The sequence below is a fragment of the Falco rusticolus genome, chromosome 9 (assembly GCF_015220075.1).
Source record: "Falco rusticolus isolate bFalRus1 chromosome 9, bFalRus1.pri, whole genome shotgun sequence".
Lineage (NCBI taxonomy): Eukaryota > Metazoa > Chordata > Aves > Falconiformes > Falconidae > Falco > Falco rusticolus.
Window position 1 is genome coordinate 45,972,833 of NC_051195.1, and position 24,135 is coordinate 45,996,967.

The 24,135-nt window shown below is 42.0% G+C and overlaps 1 protein-coding gene across 4 annotated transcripts in view; it reads left to right on the top strand.

The window, feature by feature from the left end:
• Positions 1–24,135, top strand: part of EXD3 (exonuclease 3'-5' domain containing 3) — a 290,827-nt gene that overhangs the window by 104,326 nt on the left and 162,366 nt on the right. For all 4 annotated transcript variants that reach the window (XM_037400486.1, XM_037400487.1, XM_037400484.1 and 1 more), the window contains exons 7-11: positions 4,955–5,008; positions 5,556–5,695; positions 6,491–6,591; positions 13,768–13,841; positions 16,665–16,703. In XM_037400486.1, the coding sequence (XP_037256383.1) occupies positions 4,955–5,008; positions 5,556–5,695; positions 6,491–6,591; positions 13,768–13,841; positions 16,665–16,703 (408 nt within the window). The remainder of the gene's footprint in view (positions 1–4,954; positions 5,009–5,555; positions 5,696–6,490; positions 6,592–13,767; positions 13,842–16,664; positions 16,704–24,135) is intronic.

Below are 24,135 nucleotides of genomic sequence, written 5' to 3' on the forward strand. Positions count from 1 at the left end.
TCTTGAAAGCAGACCCAGGAAATCTCATGTTTTCTCATTTCTAAAGATCTTCCTGAACACAGCTGTGTATATTGTATGCTCTTTAAGCAGGAGGTACAACATACATCAGCTAACCTGATGTCACATAATATGCAGTGATGCACTCTAAGAGTTTGAGTAAAGTTGATTAGCCACAGGTTTGAAATGAGTGATTCCAAAACACAAACAGATGTTCCCAATGATTAATACATGGTGTGCCTTTTACTCAATTATTTCTACCATTATTATGTATCCAGGCTTTGATCACTGTGATTTTCTTAAGAGTTGATGTTGGATCCTCCTCTGCAAAATCTCATTCTGTTGTTTGGTCTGTTTTATAGGTTTTCAGAAATTCCTTCACCATTGGTTCAGAAATGCTACACTAAGTCAGACACAGGTTGTGTTGTCCCAACTTGCTTGCAGCAGAGCTAAGTAATGTAGGAGTCATCAGAAACTGTTTGTGTCAGTCCTGCATCATCACTCCAAGCAGTGCTATAGAAAAAGGTTGTTCCTCTGATGCTACCCCCACCGTGGGAAAATTGCCTAAATCGTCAGTGTAGACACCACCCAAGTGCACATGCCCTTGCAGATAAGATCTTATGTGGCTTCCTGCACTTCATACTGCATATGGAAAGAATAGTCATTTTTAGATGAGACAGAGCCGGTTGCATTTAAAACAAGTAGAGAGGATCAGGTATCGGTACAGGGTGCTCTGGGCTTGTGTGTTCGCTTCGAAACACTCCCCATTTTCCCATACTCTTGTTTTCACAATTGCATGGTTAGAAAAGTGGTCTGGTGCTCATGGCTTGGCCTGAACACATCAGGTTTGGGTAACTTCCCCCATCCTATGGTCAATGCACCTACATGCATTTTAGATTTAATGTAGTATTGCCCAGCTTTGAATTCTTCCCCATCCTCATCCAATCCTCCTTTGCTATATTTTTGGGTGTTTACCCTTGGGAAATAAAACTACTACAAAATGTCCAAACAAGATTTTCGCTTTCACTGTAATTAAATCAAAGAATGACCTAAAGTTCCCCAGGGACAATGAGAAGACTCACAAGCTTTGGTGGGATTTGAATCAGGCAGTGGGTCATCAACTTTTCTCCTGTACTGAGCAGTGGCTTTATCGGGTACCTGCCCCATATATGCTTGAGGGATGCAAGGCAAGAAAGGGACCAGTATTTCTGTTATGATCTGGGGCAGGAGGGGTTTAGTACAGATTTAACACTTTTATGTGTTGCAATAATGCTAATTCTTTGCTGTTATTAGATTACATGCTAGAAACTCTCTATGAAATGTATTTTTGTGAAAAGGCTACTTGCACCGCCAGTCAAGACTATACATGTTCTCGACAGTTTGATGGAGGGTAGGTAGACCCTGCTAAGCTGGCAATATCTTGGTGTTCACCACAGCATTTCCACTGCGTCGTAGCTAGGTTTTTTGCTCTCATTGATCAGCCAGTGAAGCCGGGGAGGTATGTACCGCTTAGGATTTTTGTTGCCATGCTGATCCAGCCTGATCATCTGAACTGAGATCTGCAGTCGGATTAACACGATTGCTAGCTTCCAGCTACCCTGGCTGGTCTTCCAGCACAGCCTGGAGAGTGCAACACTGCATATGGGGAAATGTGAGTTTCTTGAGTGGGGAGGGGGATTCTCACCATTTCAGATTCAGCAAAGTGTCTGCCTAATTAGTGTTTGTTTTCTAACTACAAAATGAGTCTGCAAATGAGGTGTTGCTTTTCTAGAGATTTTATCATCTATAAACAGACTGTTAAAAATAGGGTCATTTTACACAAAACTTGTTTGTGGAGTGAAACAATTCAAAACATGATAATAACAAAACAAAATCTTAAAATAGCTCTAAGTTGAGACCACAGACACAGCTGCCAAACACTTTCATCTTTATTACAGTTACTCATATCTTTTCTCTTATTATTCCTATTGTAAACACACAGATTTTATCTCGGTTGTCCTCACTACGCAGCCGCCAGCCCATGTAACTACACCCTGCAATCCAGGCTGGTGTTTGTTCCTAGGGCCCAGGTCACGCGTCTCCTTCCCCATTCAGCCTGGCGCATGGACGAAGCTGATGCCCTGCTGCTGCCCACGTTCCCCGCTGCTGGAAGCTTCTGCCAGCAGCACAATTTCTTTGCTCTGTCACCTGCTTTCACTGGGTGATGTTAAAATGACATTGACGACCAGCTTGTGAGATTTGCTTGAAGTTCCTTGACCTGCAGCAGAGGTGGTGTGAGCTGGGTCTGCCACAGGTGGGCTTGGAAGACGGTGTCTCTCACACTTTGACTAAATGGATATTCGTTGCTCTACACCCTTTCATACAGAGCAGAATACACATCCAGTGAAAGAGGAGAACTAACTTGACACAGTGCATGTTCACCTGATTAAGTCACCCATAGGTACAGTTAACAGAGATGGAGATAAAACTATGCCATTTAGATAACAGTTCTGCAATTAGGTTAATGTGAACATGCGTGTGAACATTAAAAAGCTATTAGGGAAACCATTGTGTGCTTGCATGTTAAAACTAACGGATTACTTGTTTAATAAAAAGTACCAATGAGATCAAATGCTGAAACAAGATTCTGAGAATTGGAAGGTTTTTTGGTTTTGTTTGGAGATTTTGTTGTGGGGGTTTTTTTAATTCAGCAAACCGACACGGCTGGGAGGAAAATAAAACCAGCTGCCAAAGCTTTGGAAACCCAAAACTTTTTCAGGTCCAAAACAGAAGTAGCAATCTTTAACTTGTATGCAAGTTGAGAATAATTACTCAGTTTGAGTTTTGTGAAGTTAATCTGATAATTTGAGAGAACAGGTACTTGATGCTTGTGGAGCAGGGTAGCATATTAGCCTCTAAATGGGTGGAACAGTTAGAAGGTCTGGAGTAGGAGAGAGGTTTGGTTGAAGATTTAGCTGGGTTGAGAAATGATGATGTGCCTTTCTATTCAGTATTTTGTTTGTAGCATACAGTCACTGCATTAATGTTAGCGTCTGCTTTTGTCATTTAAAGCTCTGCTGTTAATTTCTCTTTCTGGGATGAAGCCTAGACTGTCAGTGTCCCAGTGTTTGTTTTGTGTTAAAAAAACAAGTGCACTCCCTCCCCCCTCCCTGCCCCCCACCCCAACCCAAATAAAAACAAATGAGTGGGGGAAAAAAAAAAAAAAGGTTTCCCCGATGATATCTAGGTACCTCTGTTTTCTCTGGACAATAAGACTGAACCATTAAAATTACATGATGTGTGATGGTTGTCTGCTTTTGTGCACTCAGTCTTCAATGCAGTGGATGAAATACGTGCATGAGTTTCCTCAAAGGTAATGTTCTCCATGGCTTCTGCTGCGAGAAGTGCTTGGATAAACTGTTAAGTTTTACCTGTGTTGCTTGGCTGAGTCTGCAGAACATGTGCTTCCAGTGATGAGTTAGGTTCGGGTGTCATTTGAATGCTAGGAGAGATCACAGAAATTATGTTTCAAGGTGTGCCTCTGCCCCCACTTAGGTTATTTTTCTAGTTACATTTTTCTGTAAAGGTTTCATGCAGGTGAAGTGTAATGATGAGGTTTGCATTTGCTTAGGCGGAGTGCCCATTTTTTACTGTATTGTGTTTGTTTACATATTGTAACAAATAACATAGTTCTAAAGTGTAACTACTTTGACAAACAAATCTGTCATTTTCCTGATCTTTCTCTCAAAACAAAATCAGTCACAGAGAGCAGAGAAACCTGTTCAGCATAAGAGCTTTTCCTCTAAGCCCTAATGCACTGTTTTTATCCTCATCTGAATAAATAGGCATTTGTGAACACAGCTGATTACGTACTCTGGCCTGTCGTTGCTTAGCATTACATGCATGCTGCAGTAGGGTCAGAGATGTCATGTTTTGAAATGCTGTTTACAACCCTTTCGGAAAATACAGCCTAACTTTGCAAAGTAATTAGAAGGACACTTCGTGTAAAACATCCTTGTTACCTAGTTCATAATTACGTCAGTACTAACACATAAAGGTGCCAGAAGGCTCCTTGCTCTTATTACTCTATTTAATGGAACAATGCGCTATATTAAAGCAAGCCATTATACGCTTATTTTATATTTGAGATCCAAGTATTCTCGCACGCTAGAGAAATTAGACACTATTAAAAGCTTAAAATCCTAATTAATTTATACGCCTCCCAAGCAATGCACAGTTAGATCTTAATACATTTCTGTAATCACCAAGCTGGGACAGGATAGACAGTGGCTGAACCAGTTCTCGCAGTCTGAGTTACTGCCGTTCGCCATAGCGGAGTTTCCTCATCTGTAGAAGGTACTGATTTGGAGTTAATTTGTGAATGTGGCAAGTCTTGGCTTATCAAAGATTTGTACATACCACAAAAAGTAAAAACACCGTTCTTACCATTTCTCTGATTGTGGTGAACCTTAGCACTTTCAGGGGTGTGGAGCTATGCAGAAATTCTAAAACTAAGACCTCTTCATTTCAGGGTCCTCTCAATCTTGAGTTGCTTTCACAAAATGCAACCATTTTACAGAATTTAAGAGGCGCAGCAAGATGGATAAAGTTAACTCAGAAAAGTGTGGTGGATCAAGTGTTTTAAACAATTACATCGATAGAAAATATCCATCTTAGCTGATTTACTCCAAGCACTTTACTGTATCATTCTCTTTCTGCCAGACAACTTGATTTTTAACTTTTGCTCCGGGGTATGCTGCTGCTTGGAATATGCAACTCTGCCAGGAGTGTTCGTGTACATTTCTAAATAGAATGTGCGTGGCCAAATGTTTATATGATTTGTACTTGAAAATTGAACAGAAATAATTAACACATTAAAAAATTGTATAATAGTATATATACTTCACTTTGGAATAATGCCCATTTATCCACTGTGTTGTTCTTCTCCTAAATACCCAACTTTTTTTGTATTTTCTAGGCAGCTATACTGAGTATTAAGCTAAAATTACAGCCAGATCAAGATGTGGAGAAGGTGAGTCATTTCCTCTGCAAGCTTCTCTGTCATCAGATCCACCTTTTGTTAGGCAGGAGATCCATCAAGGCTCTTTAAGTTGTGCTGCCTTTCACTTGAGGCTTTACTTTGTTCCCAAGAAGTAACTGTTGCATTGCTGATGTACCTTTACATCTAGGGAAGTGACAGAGTGCGTTTTGTTAAGAGTGCATTACAGCTTGCTGGACTCTTTTCCTAGCTGCAGCCACTGTTACAAAAAATTCTAGCTATGTTCTTGACAAATGGTTATCACTCTGATGGACATCAGTGCTTTTGCAATTTTGAAGCTATGCTAATATTTGTGTAGAAAATGTCACATCGGTCTTTTAGGCAGAATTGGTTGATTAAGCAGGGGATTTGTGATGTGCTTGGCATGTCTGAGCAGCAGGGAACGGGACAGCTCTCTGCCAGGTTTCAGTCTGCGGTGTCGTGGACCTCTTCTGTGCCTTCTGCATGCTGCAGCACTCAGTCTGCAAAACAAGGTGAGCAAAAGACAGGGCAGTGTTTTAAATATAATTTCTTTTCCTAGATGTGTACGCCTCTACTGCTCCAAGATAAAACTAACTTGGTGGAAGATTATGTGGGAGAATATCCTGAGCTCCAGAGCAAGCTCTTGCAGATCCTGGACACGTGGTGTGAACCTGGTTTTAATATCAGAGACATCACAAGGTAGAAGTGCTTGTTGACTTTCTAAACAGCTGAGGCCAACTTGCTCTCAGAGGACAGTATGTTCTCTGGTTGTCTTTCTAAGATCATTTCTCGGTGTAATGGAGTCCAATATATTTACTTTTCAGCTGAGAAAGGGGAAATTCTGGTGTCTGTGCCAGAGTCTTCTCAAACGTCTCAGCCTGTAAGGCAGAGGTATCACTCCTATTGACAGATGCTTGGTTCCTGCCAGGAGAGAAGAGTGCAAAATGAAACCTGTGCAGTAGATCTTAGCAATATAGCAATATCAAAGCTTCCTCCAGGAGGCTGTAGCAATCAGACTCTTCTGCTTTGCTGCAGACAAGGGTGAGTTTCAGTATCGGTTGTACAGGTTTTGCAGGAAGATAACACTGTGATGAAGTGGCAGAAAAACAATTAACCTTCATGCACTCGTGAAATAGTCATGTGTGTTTTAGTTTATAAATTGCCTCTCGCTAGAATAGCTCCTGTCAGTCAGAAAGCCAACAGTAGAGTCAGACTCGCAGTGTAGATGCAATAGTTGCAGTCTTAGATCAGAAAAAATACAAGAGGGAGTTGCTCGCTCTCTCTTTCTGTAAAATAAACCTCTGGTCTTGCTTCAGTCATTGACTGGGAAATTTGTGTGGTTGTGTTATTGGCTTTTTGCTGTAACTTGGGAAAGGTAGGGCACTGTTCTTACCAACACCTAGCAAACCCTACTGTTAAATATCTATTATTTGCGAAACATACTTTAGGCGATTCCACAGATGTTTCTTTCTGATTTTGTTTATTTGCTTACAGGCAATATCAAGGCCTGTCCAGGTACAAACCAGATAAATTTAACCGCAAAATGCTAAGCAAGCTGGTCTTCAGGCTCCTAGACCGATTTAACGTCGATCCAGGTATGTGATAGTGCAACACATTGTGGAGTTATCTCAGAGATACAAAAGAACAGGTGAAGTCAATTTGTTTTCTTCCATGTTCAGCAAGGAATCTCTGCTGTAATTTATCGTGGGGAGTTTCAGGGTTTAATTAATGATATTGAAAACCAAAGCTGATAAGTTATGGGTATTATCACTTTGTGCTGTCGAAAAATGAAGTGCTTGTGACTAATAGACTGCTTCTACCATGATATGAAATAAATCTTGACCTCAGTATGGCTCTGCATAAACACGTGATGATCAGCTTTGAGTTATGACTCCATTCCACTCGCATAAGAGGCAAGTCATTATTCATCTGGGGATCTGTTTTCTTGAGTTATGGGTCTGTCAGCTGGGAAGAGATAACTCTTGGGAAGCAAGAACCTCACAGTCCTTTGTATTCTTTGCATAAACTAGGGTTGGTGGTAGGGAATTTTAAGGCTCTTGCAGCCTTCTGAGAGAACTAACACATTTTACATCACTGAATAGATCTGCTTCACTACCAGTTATCTAACAAAATCTACTTTGTTTTGCTTTGGTTGTTAGTGGGGTTGTTGATTGTTTTTTCTTCTCTTTGGGACCTTGTGTCAGAGACCTTTAGGTGCACCATGAGCTTTACATCCTGCACAGCTCACCCTGCAAAGCTTTCCATCATCAGCCCAAGATACGCAATTCTCTTTTCTTGGACTGAAAAGTGTTTTCTAACCACAAATTGTGGGCTCATTACACCTGGCAGCAACACTATATTGCATATTAATCTTCACATCTTCAGACTGGTGTTCAAAAGTTAATAAGATAATCCTTACAAACCCTCATTGGAGGATAAGTAAATATAATTCAACTTAGCACATTGGTGTGAAAGCTGAGATGTATGGGGGTGATTTATTTAAAATCTAAAACCTTCCCAGGAGTTCACTAGTCTTCATTATTTTTTCCTCCTTTACAAGGCTGGTCATTCAGTAGGCTGTATTGTCTTTTATGATCTGTAAAGAGAGTTGAGTTGTTCCCCTTTCCTTATGAAAGATCCAGGAAGGCTATGATATTAACTTAGAAGTGAAATAATGTAACTGTTCACATGCAAAATCCTGAGGAATAAAAAAAAAAAAACCTAGGAGAGGAGCATGTAGCTATTGATTTCAGGTGCTCGCTGTGGAATGGTAGTGTGTCTCAGCCTGGTGATGGTATCCTGCTGATACTGTAGCTGCCAATAATAATGGCCAAATCTTTCTGGTCCTGCACAACACATTCACTAGTGAGGAGGTTCCTTGAGGTACATACAGATCCTGTTCCTGCCTGTGCTTCCAGAGAGTGATTTATCCCATGCAAACCGCAGTGTCTACAGTGCAGGATACGTCACTTGCTAGAGAGGGCTGTCCACCTCTGTTGATGTGAGAGGGATTGTTGGCTACTGGTTTAGGCAAGGTGTCAGATTTGGGGCAGCTAAAACCAGTGTTGGATGACTTTCATAGTCCCATACATGAAAGCAGGTATTTATTTTTTACGTAATATCACATGTAATTCAGAGCAGGACTTCACACTCTGCTGAACAGTGGCCATCTTGGTCCCCTTTGCAATGCTTTGGAAGGGGATGAATGCCTACAGAGGAATTTCTGCCTTGGTGCTGATCCTGCTTGAACTGAATTGGGAAATGGTGGCAGCTGGAATAACATGGCTTTCCTTTTCTTCCCACCTCTCTTCCCTCCCTTCCTCTGAATTTCTGGGTGTTCTTTCTCTGTTCTTCAGTGAAAGTAAATCTGACTGTGAGGAAAGAGCATACAGAAAGGAAGCAGGCCAGGTAAAATGTACAGATTAAAACCCTCCGCGTTTCTCTTGTTCTGAGCAGCTCGACTGAAAGCTAGCGGTGAGGTAAACCTCATGCTTGTTACCTAACCTGATTGTGAGCTTGCTTGCTGCCGCAGTCTGCTGCTGCTTTGTCTCCTCTTCAGTCGTGACTCCTACTTGCTGAAAGAGGCTGAGAGCAGCAGCAGAAGAGGGAAGTGGCTTTTGGTGAGAAAGGCTGGAGGAGGACAGGGTTTCTTGGTATGAGAAGGCAAACTTGTATGTGACTCAGTTCTTGCAGTTCCAAATCTACTTTCATATTTCACTACCCAAGCTCACTCTTATCCGCTCACAGTAAATTGCACTGACTGCTAAGCAAAACTTAGGTGTTGATCAGCCATTAAGATTTGAAACACTCCTTGGAACTGCCAGTCTTAAATTTCAGAGCCAGATAGGACGTGGCCCAATATAAAAAATGGAACCTCAGGAGGGAAAAAAAAAAGTCATCATCTTAGATTAGTCCCCTTCTTATTTTTCTGAGCTCTGTTCCAGTATTCTTGTTAACACACAAAATGTTCATGTGCATGGTAAGCGGAAGACTTTCTATCGAGTCCCAAAAGTGTCCCAATAAACTGTCTGTGGATTCCATTTAATTAGCTTTATTAGGGGAGAAAGAAGTTAGGCAGAAACGGTGTGTGATTGAGGAAACTGAGTTTTATAGTCTTTCCCCACACGTGGGTCAGTATGCTCTGGTTTAACAATCTTGTAGCTTTTGCAGGCTAATTACTTAATACTCTTTGAAGACCCTGTGAGATGGACTTAGATTTACAAATATGCAAATCTCAGGCAGCAGTTCTCGGAGATGAGGGGACAGCCCCTACCTAGGTTTGAAGGGGTCGAGTCTATTTTCTGTTGGTCTTGTGCAGCCAGTATGCCACAGAGAGTTCAGTGGCGTTTTTAATTGGAAACTCATTGGGTATGAAGCCGAAATGATACCACTCGGTCCTCGTATATTGGACCTTAGTGCCTGTATGACAATAAAGCAGATAATGGTGGTGGTGACAGAAAAGAGATGGTAATTGAACGCACAGTGAACAGTTGTCATTGACCTGTAGCAGTGTCATAAATTAATGGAGCGCCTTAAGTTTTGAATGCTTTGAACACGTTTTTATCATCGTCTTTAAAAAGTTTTTTTACATAAACAAAGAGAAATCTTGCTCTTCATTTGGCCACCAGGTTATCCTTTTGGTTTAACCGTGAATTCTCAGTTTGGGGTGAATCTTCGTTCTTACCGAGACAGACCGGCAGCGGGCGGGCGGCGCTGGCCAGCAGAGGGCAGCCGCGGGCTGTCAGCGCGCTGGGCTGGGCAGCGGCTCCGGGAGGTCCCCGCTGTCCCCTGGCTGCATCGGGGCTTGGGAGCTGCGGGCACATCGCAGGGCAGTCACCAGGGAGAGCTCCGCCAGGGACTCCTGGGAGGCTACACTAGGCATTCTCAAAAGATGCTTTGTTAGAGAGACAGGAACGGCTGTTGCAACTCTACAGGAATGCCTTTGAAAGGAGGAAATTCCAAATGTTTTTACCTTTTTGTCCTTAAAACAGAGCAGAAGGTTATTCCTTTCCTTTACATTTGCTTTACAGGGGTCGTTTTCCCCTGCTTCCATGGTGATTTTCCTTCAGAGTTTTTTAGCTCGTGTTAAATAGGAGCGCATCTCTCATAGCAGTGTGACTGAGAAGAACCCTTAAGCTTAGACATCAGAAGACAGGAACCATCCATTCCTGCGATTGCAGTGGCTACAGACTCAAAGTGCTGAAGGAGAAGGAGGTTGAACATGTCAGAGTCCTTTCTGGGGCCCTTGCCTTCTCAGCTATACTTTTTGTCTACTGAAGTACAGGCAGTAGAATGTGATCTGCTCTAGACCCAGACAAGCTGACCAGCAGTTCCAAGCTTTTCATTGGGGAAGTTGACACCACCTTTGCGGTTCTGAGCATGAATTCATCATATCCAGACATGTGCCTAAAGACCACACCAGAGTATTTTTTCCTTTATGTGTAGATCAAAACCCTTGCACTATGCTCTCTGTTCCTCCTCCAGGCAGCAAAACTAGCAGGTAGCTCAGGAGTTTGGGGGTAGTCTGGGTCTTCTGCTGTTTCACCTTCCTTTCCGAGGGCCATTGATCCATATTGGCACAGAGCATTTTATGAGAGACACTAATGCATTTTTGAGGCTACAACAGAAAAGAGGTTCTCTTGAGTCTGGCCCTACCCTCCACTAATTCGCACTTAGGGACTAATCTCATAATACGATGAGAGGCTAATGCACAGCCTGCTTCTCATCAGATTCCCCAGCGATCCTTAGCAATACCAGGGTAAAGCCTCTAATGTTTCAGGTACTCTGATTTTATTTTAAAAAAAAAGGCTCCTTCACTTTGTCCCCAAACAAAGTATGCTTTGTCTGGGACCTTCTGTTTTGCCAGGGTAGGGTGAAGGATGCTTATTGTGAATGGAAGTCAAGCTCTCAGGGCAATGTAAAGGGAGGATTGGGTCCACATCCCAACTCAGGAGGCATCGCGTATCACCTGGGAGTGGTAACCACGCACCACACCTGAAAATAGATTGCACCATGTCCCCAGTAGACACATCTTCCTGATGTTACATGAGTGAAATAAGTGTGTATTGCAGGTTTCATACCCTGTGTGTCAAATAGATTTCAATTTTACTTCCTCTGTGTTGCTAATCACCATTAACTCTGCAAACAGCTGAGAGCAGACTAGATTTTTTGCTTCTGAGTCAGTCCCAAATGTGAAGTGTAGTTCAGATGAGGCACTGTTGTGGTGCAACTGCCAGCTTAAGAGTTAACACATGCCCAAAGAGGTGTTTTCATTGTATTATGTCATTTGTATTCCACTAGTGCTCCACAACGCAGTCATGATCCCAAACTGCATTGTACAAATACTGAAGAGAAGGATGGTTGGTGTTCTGAAAAGCTTAGGATGTTGTCCTTTGCTCTGACCAGCAGAACCTTGGGTTTGGCTCAGGACACATGAGTTCAGACTCCTGTTCACTCGACTAGGTGTTTGACCTTGAGTAAGTTACTCCACTCTGAAGCGCTTTGCTTTCTGCAGATACAAGGTGTAGACAGTCATGAAACTACAGGGAAGAGGTCTGGCTTTACTGTAGAGGCTTTGCCTCTACAGTGCCATCTATGTCACCCTCCTGCCCCAAAGCCAGAGGAGGTCCTGTTATTTCTGGTATACGTGGAATGTGGAACCTATTCTTAAAGACCTCCACGGTGGAAGGTTTACTATCTCCTGTACAACCTGTGCCAGTTCTCTAACCTTGCCGTTAAGATTTTTGTTGATTTTTTTTGTTGTTTTTTTTCCTCCAAAAAGCTATATGGAACTTCTTTTGCCTTTATGGCCTTTGGTAGATGCATCTCACATTTTACTTTGGGCTTTCTGATTTCATATGTTTGTGCATTTCTTTTGTATGTGTGTGATCCCATTTCAACATTCTTTTAACTTTGTTCTTGTGATTGAGATCAATAAAAGCTTCTGATTTAGCAGTTAAGTCGCTTACTTCCAATTTTTCCATTGCCAGCTCCTCTTAACTCCTTTTCCCCTTATAAATTATTTTCACATGAAATCTAACGTGCCAGTTCTCTGAGTTTAATGAAGTTCATTTTTTTGTTTTTATTTTGCTGTTCTTCCTTTTCTTAAAGCCTTGAACTCCTCAGTTCATTGTCTCTATTACCAAGTTACCTTTCATCCCTGCATTTTCAATTAGTCCTTTGTTTATTGTAATAAATTAGAAAACTAGATTCAAACTCAGTTTCTTTGCTCCATCAGAATAGAAATTGTTCCAGTCCATCTGTGTTCCTCTGTCCTACTTTCCGCACAGATAGCTGGGCACTTAAAATCCCTCAGTTCTGTCAAGTCTTGTGCTTGGGATATTTCCTGTAGAAGCTCAAGGAAAAAAATGTTCAGTGGATCTTCTTGATGACCTACAGCAGTCATGTTGTGTTTCTTTCTGAAGTGCTTTGAAATCTTTAAGTCAGGTGGTGACATTATTGATTTTTATGTTGATTTTATCTTCTTAAAGAGTGTTGCTTTCCATGAGCCGGTGATCTTTTCCCACAGATATTGGGATAATATCTGGAGGAAAGATCACCATATTTATTGGGATAATATCCTGTGTGATAATTACAGTAATTTCCACAGAACCTTTGAGGGCAATGATATGTTGTCACGCTGTGGAAGATTAACTTAAAAATAACAGCTTCAAACATTTCTATTTGAGATGGAAATGTTCAAGTTATGAAGCGATGCTTCAAGAGACTTTGAGAAGCTGCAAGTAACCAGTGGTACATCCATTCATATCCCTCTGATTCCAGGGTCTGGTATTCAGAGGTCTTTCTTCCTTCTCTCAGTTTTTAATGCTCAGGCGTGCCATGTGTGGGCTAAACTCTGAGGCCCTTTGAGTCAGTAACGCTAATTTCTCCTGGTGTACACTGATTCAAGGGAGGCTGCAGAGAATTTTCACTTTACTGTTTTCTGTTGCCATTTCTGGTTGCTGGTCCTGCTCCTTCTGGCTACCGGTGAGATGGTTTTAGCCACTGAAACCCCAGTGAAGGCTTTGGTTAAATCTTTCCCTGTATACACATACCAGTATCTAGCAAGAACTGACAGATACGTATGCTAATCCCAGGTAATGTATTTTATCTTCTGCATTTATCTCTCTTTGCAGTGGATTTCAAAACAAAGTGCTATGTGAAGATCTTGTTTTTTGCAGTTGTAATGAGGCATATCTAATGAAGATGACAGTAATAAAAATAATAACAACTGTTGCTTGCTAGCTCAGCAAAACAATAGTCACCTCCCTCTTTGTGTGGATATGGATTCTCTTTCATGGATATATATTTTATCGGATAAACTTTAGCCACAAGTTTACATCCTGAGTAACATGTTCAAAACTGCTTCAATGAATTAACAGCACAGGTTCCAATTAAATCAAAACCAATGCAGCCTCTCGAGACTAGAGGTGGTGCCTGTATGAGGATGCTACCTAACTAAACGTATGAAGTCATTCACTGTGAAGCATATGGAACCAGCAAGTGGATCTTATCATTCAAGGGTGTAGAACCAGAGATATCAGAACCGAGAATTAGCATTGTTAATCGTGGTTGAAAGTGTAAATAACAGTTTATAGTTTAAATAAGCTGACAATGTGTGTGTCTGTCCGTCATTGTTCCAAGTGTGACAGCATCCTGCCTTCCACATGCCGAGTTTGAAATTAGGGAAGGAAAAATGTAATGTCTAGACAGTAAAACTTCAAGTAAGCTCAGCTATGTTGTATACTTAAATGTCTTTTTCCTTCTTTTAGCTGTCTGCCCTAATGTAATAAATCAGCGGCACTTGAGAACTCTGAATTACCTCTTTTACAAGAGATTTGTTGAGGTATGTTTCTGTATTGTGTGGCATGGGTGTGAATGAGGCTTTTCGTTTATTTTGCATTTTGAATAACATAGTTGATATGATTGAAATGTATTGGTAGTACATGAGCAAGTTTTTGTTGTGATTAATATTGTATAGAAATGCATTGGGTTTGCCATTGGACCTGTTTTTTCTGTGAGTGAATAGTTTGTGTGTCCATTCGTATTCTAATGGCTGGGTATCATGATTGCTCAGAGCTGGATGCTTGTTCACCTCTGCATCCTTAGCAGTGTTGTGAGACACATGTAGGTAGGTCAGGGTATGTTCTCCATATGTTCAGTTTCAGCTGTCTCAAATAAGCAGGAGCATACTGGCTAAAGGCTGTTTCTGGAGGCTTGTATGTTGTTTGTTGGTTTTGGGGTTTTTTAAGAACACCAGATTCTAGGCATTCTGTATTGCTGGGTTCTTTGTAGGCACTTTGCTGTGGGACTTGTGGCCTGGCTGGTGATAGGCATGGCCCAAACCTGCCACAGAAGGTTTTTTGAGCTAACAGGCTTGTTGCTGCTGAGCAAAATGGTAGTACTCTCAGCCCCTGAACTACTCTTTGACTCTTTGAACTAACTTTACTTTTGTTCAGCCTCCAGATTCTCTTTCTGAATGCAGTGATGTTTGTCCTGGCACTGAGGGCTTGTAGAAATAAGATGATGCCATTAATTATTTCCAAGGAGCAGGTTTCTAGGAGGCAGCCTGGAGGTTGACTGTCTGCAGAATTAGTTGACTATGGTTTCTCCTCACCTGTCATGACTGCGCTGAGCCAAGTCACTGCACTTTGGGTGCTCTTGAGCACACTGCGTTGGGGAGCACATTTCTCTTGTTAACAGGGAGTTCTGGTGCTTCTCTTCATGGTCTGGCATTCGTCTTTATCCTGTGCCTGGAGACAGGCTACCAGCTGAGATTAAGTGTTTGTTCTGCCTGTTCTGGAAAAAACAGAAACAGCTTGCACTTGTTGTATCCAGGTGTGACTGTGAAGGGCAACAATTGCACTGACTGGACTGTGAAGGACAAGGAGCACAGGAGACTGAATATTGTAGCAATTCCATTTCTTGAATTTTGGACTATCAAGCTGCATTTGCTAAACTGGAGGGGTGTTTCAACTTCAGTTTGTAGAAGACTTTCTCCTTGTAGACACAAGAGGCTTTTTAACAGAGTTTTGATAGAGGCCAGAAGGTTCTTCAGGTGTTCTTATAGTACTATTGATCCAGTCTTCAGAGAGCCAGTTTTCAGGAAATGAGACACCTTCCCCAGAAGTGTCCATTCTTTTGTTCAGAAGAGGATGCATTTGATGTTCTGACAGAAGGCAGATGCCTGTGTTTTTTCTGATCCCCCATCCCCCAGTAGTTTGAACTCAGAGATGGGGTTGAGTGGTGGTGATCTGTTGACACCATTCTGGCACAGCCAGTTTCGCTTCCAAGACCTCCTGATCCATCAGTGAAGACTGGTCTGTCTTCGCTGCCTTCCAGAGCCACTGACAGAAGACCTGGGGAGGACTGAGCATTTCAACATCCTGCATCTGAAAGCTTTAGTGTTGGATGACATCATTCTAGAGAGCATGGTTATCCGCAGTGCAAGAGTAGAAAGCATTTATCCAGGTGTATTTATTTAGCAGAGTAGAATGGATTCTTGTTCTGGTGTTCTGCTCTCTCTGGCCTTCCATTTCCTTTGTTTTGGAGTATTTGCTTGATTTAAAGTATCCAAGCTGGCCAGTTACTTCCATTAAGGTACATTTGGCAGCTGTTTCTGGACACAGTCCCTTCTTCTGAGAGCTCTTCAGTGTTCTCTGTTTACCATTCTCAGCTGTGTATGAGGTCTGGTTAAATGGCTCCTTTATCTCACTAGTATTTAAATTACATGCTTGTATATCTCAAAGATGTTTTCTTTGAGGCTCTTACTCCTGTTTGCTTTTGTACCTTTCCATAAAAGTGGCACTAGTAATCATTGTTACCTCTGCCAGAAGTGGGGGTGAGGCTCAGCCCTCGGTGGCTGATCAGTCTCATGCAGCCTGTGTTCTTGGCAGAGTGGAGAGTAGGTCCCATCCTGAGTTTCTCCCCAAGGTTGGCTCTGAACTGCATTGGAATGGGGATATTAACTTATCAGTTTCCTTTCCCAGACCTCATGATTCCAGAGCATTTTTTGTGACTTGGCTGTTGAGAAAAGTTTATATTTTTATATTCTGAAGGCTCAGCCTTGCAGAAGATCCCTGAGATCACTTTCTTTACTGGAGCCTATGGGGATGGCTCTCCACGGGGCTAGCTGTTGAGGTGAACAGCCTATGGACATAGTGCAAACCTGAGGTGACGGCAGCAGCGATGATCCATGCATTCCACCATACCATGGCCTGTTTCAGCTTTGCTCAGAATGTCTCTGTCATTGCAAGAGCACCTTGTGAGCTTTGAGGCATTCAGAAGTGCTGCTGCACTTTGCAGAGTGTGCTGTTAAGGAGATTAGTTTTCGGCATTTCTGCAAATGAGCCCAGAACCAGCTCCAGGTAATAAGAAGAGTTTGGGCTACTGCTGGGTAAGCGCTGGCCGTTGCCTGTCTACTTTGATTGCATGTTTGGTTTTTTTTTTTTTGTCTTATGTGCTGTAGTGTAACAGTTGTCTGAGTAACGTGTTTTTCTGCCATGCCCTGGCTGGTGACATATGAGAAGCAGAGGTTTCCCTGTGCTCCAGATTGCATTCCTCAATCACAGTTGATGCCAGTGTGTAAGACGGTGTGTTAAATTTCAGCTTGCTGTGTGTAGCATTCTCCCTTTTCTAAGATGGCTCAGAAGTGATTTTGTCTTTACAGAAAACCATGACTCAGGAGAATTGGATAGATCACGTTCAGGTGAGTATGGATTTCCTTCTCCCGTTTTCTCAGGGTTATTTGCTTGGAGATTATTTTAAGATGTTCATAAAATCCAGCTCTGGATATTGTAGTCCTACTATTATGATTTTTGTACTTTCTCGTAACTTCATATAACAAAATTGTACATGCAGGGAAGAGCAAGGAAGAAAATTTATATTTTATTTCCTGTTACATCTTTAAAAATGCTCTAGTTTAGATGGAGCCTTTAGAGAAGATTATGGACTACATTCTTTTACTTCTGTGCACTTATTTGTAATTGAATGTTACAAGTATTTCTGTTGATTCATTATAAGGAGGGCAGAAAGGAGTTCACTTCAGGCAGCAAGGTGTGTTGAGTAAAATGGGACAAAATTTAGATTCCCTCTGCATGCTTCACTGATCATTTTCAACAGATTTATCAGGTGACTGCTAGATACGGTGACTTGTGCTGGAGGACACAAGTAATTTTAATAACACAGGAAGAAGAGTAGTAGGTGGTTTTTTTTCTTGGTGTATAAACAGGAGAGTTCAGGCAACTGTGTTTTGGCCTGATACTACAAGAAATACATATGTGACAATGATATATCAAGATATTGCATGGTGACAGACCATTAGTGATTATTTATGTGTCTGTGATGTCCCTGCAGAATTGTAACCTCATAATGAGTGTTGGCTCCTTTTCTGTAACTCCTCTCAGTTTTAATTCTGCAGCCATTAAGCATTTCTGACCATCGGCTAGAGCTTGCCTTTGAAAATTCATTTGAATGGTCATTGTGGGCCTCTGAGTGATAACAGGCCAGTCTGATGACTAATGATCTCATGTGTTTGAGATCTTAGGCACTGTCTGTACACACCAGCAAGATGACTGAAATTTAAACACGAGATACTTCTCTCTTTCATGGGTCAGAAGGAAACAGAACAAAAGGCGTGAGGATCTATTTTTTAAGACAGAGTTCATTGATAAAATGCTCAGCAGTGCTTGTGGCAACTGTTAAACCTACTAAGTGTTTTCAGTGGTGAATATTCAACTTCTGTGTTTAGTTTATCATATCCATGTGAGAGGCCAGACTCTGTGAGGAAAGGAAGGGGTCTTGCCTCTTGATCTCGGTGATCTTATCCAGCGAAAGAACTTTTCAGGGTTCCCTTTGATTCTCAGAAGCTTGAAGGGCTACACAGGAGCTGGTGATTTGCTGGATCAAGACCTGAGATGGGATTAGCCATGAAACTGTAGCAGACATCTTCGTCATGGCTTCGGGATGTACTTTGGTGTATACCGAGAAGAGGTGTCTGTTGAAGGTGGATAGTGGGGAAAACCTCCCAGTTAACATACACGATTGCAGATTGTGTCAATCACTTGCTGAGACAGGAGGCCTGGAAATAGATGTTCTCTGAAAAGGGCTTGTTTGGTGCCTGGTACGACAGGTCTCTAGAGAACTACACAGAGCTCAGCTGCTCGATGGACTATGGCAGAAGGTTGTCTTTGCTTTCCCAAAGTATTCCAAACTTTGTATTTGCTGTGTGCTGCCAGCTTATATATTTCTGACAACTATGTAATTATCACATGAGCAGTGCTTAAACTTGCCTGTTATCAGTCCTGACTCTCAGTGCTATCAGAGATTACTGTCTCTGGCATCACTTTAAAGCAGTCAGAATCAGTACCAATGCATCTGGAGGAAACCGAATTAATTGCATGTGCAGGTAGGCTTCTGCTTCACGCTGCTGGCAGCACAGCTGCACTGAACAAAAGACAAGTTACGAAGGAGGAATCTCTGAGCAAGTGTTGATTTTTCAGTGCAAAAACTAAAGTTGACTGGGACTTCATTGTTTTTTAAAGATTGAGCTTTACATGAGGGAAAGGTTCAACTTTCCACTCAGAGCTTCACCTAGGACCTGTCATGTTTTGACCAAAGAAATCCATTAGGCTTCTGGTGGAGCTGAAGAGTTGTTGTTTGTGTTGTATGTCCCATTCATATGTTTATTTTAGGCTCACAGTCAATTTGTATCTCCCAAGCTCTGCCTGGCAATGCAGTATTAAAGACACATTGCACTGGGTAGGAGGCAGAGGACGGGAGGCAGTGTAACCTCGGGGCCACCTGGGGAACCGGGAACCAAAACTCCCAAAAGACATCACAATGGCAAACTCTCAGTCAGAATTTTTGGATAATTTTTTTTCAATTTTAAGTCCAAATAGGTTGAAAGTCTTCATGGGTTTAAAGCCCATTTTTGTTTAATTCTGTGCTGCAGCTGTAACAAAAGACTTAAATTATATAGATTATATAGATGTCAAGAGCCCTGGTGGAAGTGGCATCTCTCCTTATTCAGTGGTGCTGGCCATGTCACATTAGGTACGGCGGGCGATAGACGTTTCTGGGCTGATATTCCTTTTTGTCCTCCCTGAGCAGTAGAGTACAGAATTTTCCTGTTCCTGCCCTGTGAGATGAATTGAAGGTGTGATCCTGACTGCTCCTACAAAAGGCAGAAATTTGATAATTAATTGTGGGGCCAACAGAACCTGTTTCCAGCCCCGTAGCAAACTGGTTTTGCCCCCTTCGCCTGCCAGCACCCGAGCTGCTGATCTGCTGTCCAGGCTGTGGCTGTGCAGGTAGGGATGGCAGCCGTAGGTAGGCAGAGGAGGCAGGAGGGAAAGCAAAGGGATCAAAATGTCTTCATACCCTAGGGAAACTGCCCTCATCACAACTGCCTGTTGGCAAGCCTGGTTAGCCCAAGAATAAGCTACCGTTTTATATCCTCTTCTCCAAGCAGTGATACCTGGAGGGCAGAGGGAGGGGAAGAGTACTCTTCTTGCACAGTGCCAGCTGCATTGCTATTCATTAGCTTGCCTAACTGATTCTGAGCTGCATGGAAACACAGAGGAGAGTGCTTGTCTTCACAAGCAGCGGGGAAGGTGTGTAGGATGTTGATGGTAGATAGGCAGGAAAAAAAGAGGTGGGGCGTGAGCCAATTGTCTGCTTTGCTATGTGCCCTTCTGCTTCCATTTTTGCATGCTTCATATTTTTCATAGCTTTAATCAGTTGCATAAAGACGGTAGAATTGGGTAGAGCAACCACAGAACAGCCGAGACATGACGCTGATCAGATGTGTTCAGGGAGGGTCGTCCTGCCAATGACTGCAGAGAGCACTTGGCCAGCAGCAAGAGGGGCTTATTGAATGCTGCTGTTTCCCTGGAAATTTTGCAGGACAAAATTACTTTAAGACTAGGAAGCATGGAAGGCATTTTTCAATCATCTGCCAAGCTTTCAAAAAGTGAACACACATAGAACAATAACATCTATGAGGAGCATAGTAGGGAAGCAACTCTGATTGCAGATGTCACCTTTGCCAGTGTTGTAGATGTCAGATAGTATCTGACATACTTGCATGAGGTTGGCAATATGACATGGGACCTACCAGGGAGCACTCCCTTCTCAGGTGGCAACTGGAGCCTGAGGACATCTCACGTAGGACTAGACATCTGCGTTTTCATGACCTGAAATTCTCCTGGTTTAACAGAGGGCTCAGGAATAAGAGTGTCTGGTATGTTGCTGTACTGCTTTTAGTGTGCAGTGTTCTCACTGATGTTTTGGGGGTGATCTTGCAATTGCATTCTTTTAGACTCAGCTTGGTTGATTAGTGCCAAAGCACCCGTTTTGTGTGGAGTCACCCACACCCCTTCAGGTCTGGTCCATTCTCTCTGCAGGGAGAGCTGCCTGGGATGCTCTGAGGCCCTGATGCCACCCACAGGAGACAGTCTCAGCTTGACGAGGAAAGGCTGGCGTACTTGTGCAGGGAAAATGCCAGGATATTATGGGTATTTCTGCACAGTTAAAGCCCAGAAGGTACTGGCTCGATGATTCTAATGTCCAGAGTATTTTTGTAGGGAACAGTTTGACTGCAGCAGAGCTAACCAGTTGGTACAGCTTAAAATGTTATCTCGGGGTATTTCGGTCCAAGAAGTATATGTGTGTTTATTTGGACTTCCTGCTATGAAATTCCTTCTCCCATGGAGCAGAAAAAGGTGACGGTTCACAGCAGCATAGCTTTTTGTTTGGGGCAATAACTAGAATCGGTGTGGGGCAGGGTTAAAAATCAATTTGTTTATTTAGAACTGTCAGTGTTAATAATCACCTGCTTTGCAAGGTGTCTGGGACAATGAAGTGGTAGAAATAGTCCTTTCACTTTTACTGACCTTGAGCCAAAGGGCTTTTTGTTTCTAAATCAAAAAACTTTCTGCGCTAGTGTTAGCACAGGGAAAACTGTCCCTTGGTTTCTCAAATGTAAAAATCTGAAACTCCTTCCAAAACTAATGCTCGGGAAAAGCGCTGGTAGTTGAAAAGATGTTACTTGCACTTGGAGCACTGATGGGGAGCTGTGGCTCATCCACCAGTCCTTTTTCCAGCCAGCAGCTGGAACCACTCTATCCTTCATTTTGTCGTGTGTGACTTGAGAGAAGGGTACCAGGACACTACACCTAGAAAAGTGGCCCTTACTATTTTTTCAAGCCCCTGTTTTGCAGCAAATCGGTCTGCTCTGGTCTTGCCTGAGAATGAAGCAGATGAGCCAGCTGTTCACCATGTTCAGTGCTGAGGGAAGGCTGCAGCTAATCTCTCCTTCTCCAGCTGTGACAATGAGATAACTTACTTATTTTAAAATTTCTGACCATGAAAATCAAACGCTATGCCAGCTCATTCTCTGGGTGACCGGGGTGAGATGCTAGTAATTCGTAGCAAATGTATAACCCCAGCTCCACTAATATTCTAGGGTTGATGTGCTATTTTGCAGGTAATATATTCAGAAATCTGACCAAACAGAAGGCTTAAAAGCAAAGTGCCCTCCTTTACATGCAATATATTTGAAAAACGTTGATAATTCCTGTCCTTAGTAGGTGTAAATTATCTTACACTACAGCAAGGAGTTGATGTAATCTTATTTATTTAACCAATTAATTTTTAATTGGCAAACATCCTCAATGACTGATGCCAAGATCCTAATGCACTCTTTTTGTACAGGACCATTTTGACCTCAATTAAAATGTAACTACCTCTGGAATAAAAAGTAATTGCTGTTATGCTCAAGGAGGTTATTTTTAAGGGGATTTTAAAAGGCAGAATGCAATTATTTTTTTAAAGTTTTTGTGGCCAGAACACCTGGCCAGTAATCCTGCTCTGGGGAATCTTTAGTAACGACAAGAGGGCAAAAAGGCCACTTTGCAAATACCCACATCTAGTGTCTTTCCCGAGGACTCCTGAGTTTAGGCAAACTTAAATTGACTCAAGATTGTTTTGAGTACAGCAACATCGCTATAGTGTAAGGAACTTAATATCTGTAGGGAATTAAGCAATCTGTGCAATGCAAATGGGAATGATATTCAGGAGGTGATTAATAAATGACATGTCTTTCGGTATAAGTCTGTGTGTCAAATTATCTTTCACTCTGTGTTTGAGTGAATGTTTATTCAGGGATATAATGGATTTCATCACTCAGATGTCAAATCTAGACTGGCTGTTTTCCTGGAAGGTAGAAACCAAAACTAGTTTAACCAGCCGTTGCGTGGAGTCCCTTGCTAGTATTTATGGCCTCTTTTTTAGCAGGAAATTAGAACCAGTGGGTGATTGTTTTTGTTCCTTCTGGCCTTAAAAGTGTCAGGGAGGTATCATCAGCTGAAATAAATTTTCATGGTTCTTCTAGTGTTGCTGCAACAGGGTGCTTGAGCTGAGGAGCTGTCCCACTTGAGCCCAGGTAGCTCTGAGTATAGGTGTGTATATAAATATGCAGGAGCTACTCCTTGTCTTTATTTTGCCTGCAGTTTGCCTGTTAATTTATCTGCAAAAGAATTGCACTTGTCTTTCCACAACTTTAAGCAGCTTCCTAACAGCTGCCTTTTAAAGAAAAGTTCGTTGGGTTTTTTTCTTTTCCATTTCCCTTTTCCAAAATAGATGGTATTTAAACCTGGACCAGTGACAGGTTTAAGATCTGGTATCTGCCTTGTGAAGCCAGAATTGAGGGAATTGCTTTATATCAGCTGAGAACTGGCAGTCTTTCTTCCCCCAGTGTCCACTTGTTGCTCCCATTGCTCCTTTCATTCCTCTTCCTGCATTTTGTCCCCTATTCAGGGACTGACCAGAAACTCAATGGTTCTGGGTTTGTTTTGGCAATCCCTCTGCTTTTGCCCCATGCCTTTTTCTTTAGATTTACTATTCTTGTTGGAGGTCTCTGGGGAGAATGTACAGCCACAGTGTGATGTAAAAGCATATTGTACCTATGGGAACATTAAACCATGGAAAAACTGGATAGTAAAAGTAGCAGGCAAAGTATAGGTTTCCTTCTATTTTTCAGTTAAGTTTGTAAACGGTGTCATATATTTATTGATAGCTGAAATAACATCAGAGTTGCAAAGCAGAAGGACTTACTGATAGGGCTGATGCAGAAAACAGGCACATCTGTGACTGTCTCAGGAAAAGCATAACATAATTCTTCAGTTACGTTCTGCTTTCTGGATAGAGAGCAGTAAAATATGCATCTGTGCTAATGAAGTTAGCACTGTTGGTCTAAGAGAAATGGGAACTTCTCATTTAACAAACCCACAGCTGTTGTGGGAGAAATACATGGGAAAAGCCAAACATGCAGTGTGTTTCATGCCTTACTAGCTAAAGAAAAGTCTATCAAAGGATGATTTATGCAATTAAATGTAAATACTTCCATGTACCTCCTGCATAGCTTAGAGAGGATTATTTTCTGTAAGATCTGGAGTACTCGTGTGCCTAATGATAATTATGGTAGTTTTATTTATAACAAATCCAGCCATTTATAGGTAAATAAATTGTGGTTAAGCACAAACATACTAATGAATTCTGGTGGAATTTTACAGTAGGTACAAAGAAGCTAAGAAAAATTGCCGCTGTTTTCCCATACTATGTGAAGAATGTCTAAAGCATTTTAAAAAAACAGCCAAGAATTTCTCTGGGGTGATGGAAGATGTGTTTGCTCAATAACTTTGGAAAATCAGCTCACGTTTACTGAAGTGTGGATCTACAGAGCCAAGCTCTGGGGATTCAGCAGGAGTTTGTGGGAGCTGCGTGTCTGTCTTCTGCTTCAGTGAGGTATTGGCAAGTAATTCCTTTGAAAGCTCAGGACCTCACTTTTAAAAGCTGTAGCCAAATAGGCTTTATGTGCAGACATATTAAGTACTGGAGAGCGAAAAAAGGAAACTGGAGAGAACACACTGGGAAAAAAAAAATCTACTTTAAATTGTTTTGGTATGTTAGAGATGCTTTCTGACCTTAAACCTGCTGCAACCAGACAGGGCTAGCTGCTGCTAAGCAGTATAATTACATTTCTGTCACTAGCATGTATTCATTCAAAAGCACAACTTAATCAGAAAGAGATTTGGTATGGTATAAAAAAGAGGCTAATTGGCTTATGGCTGTAGGTTGAG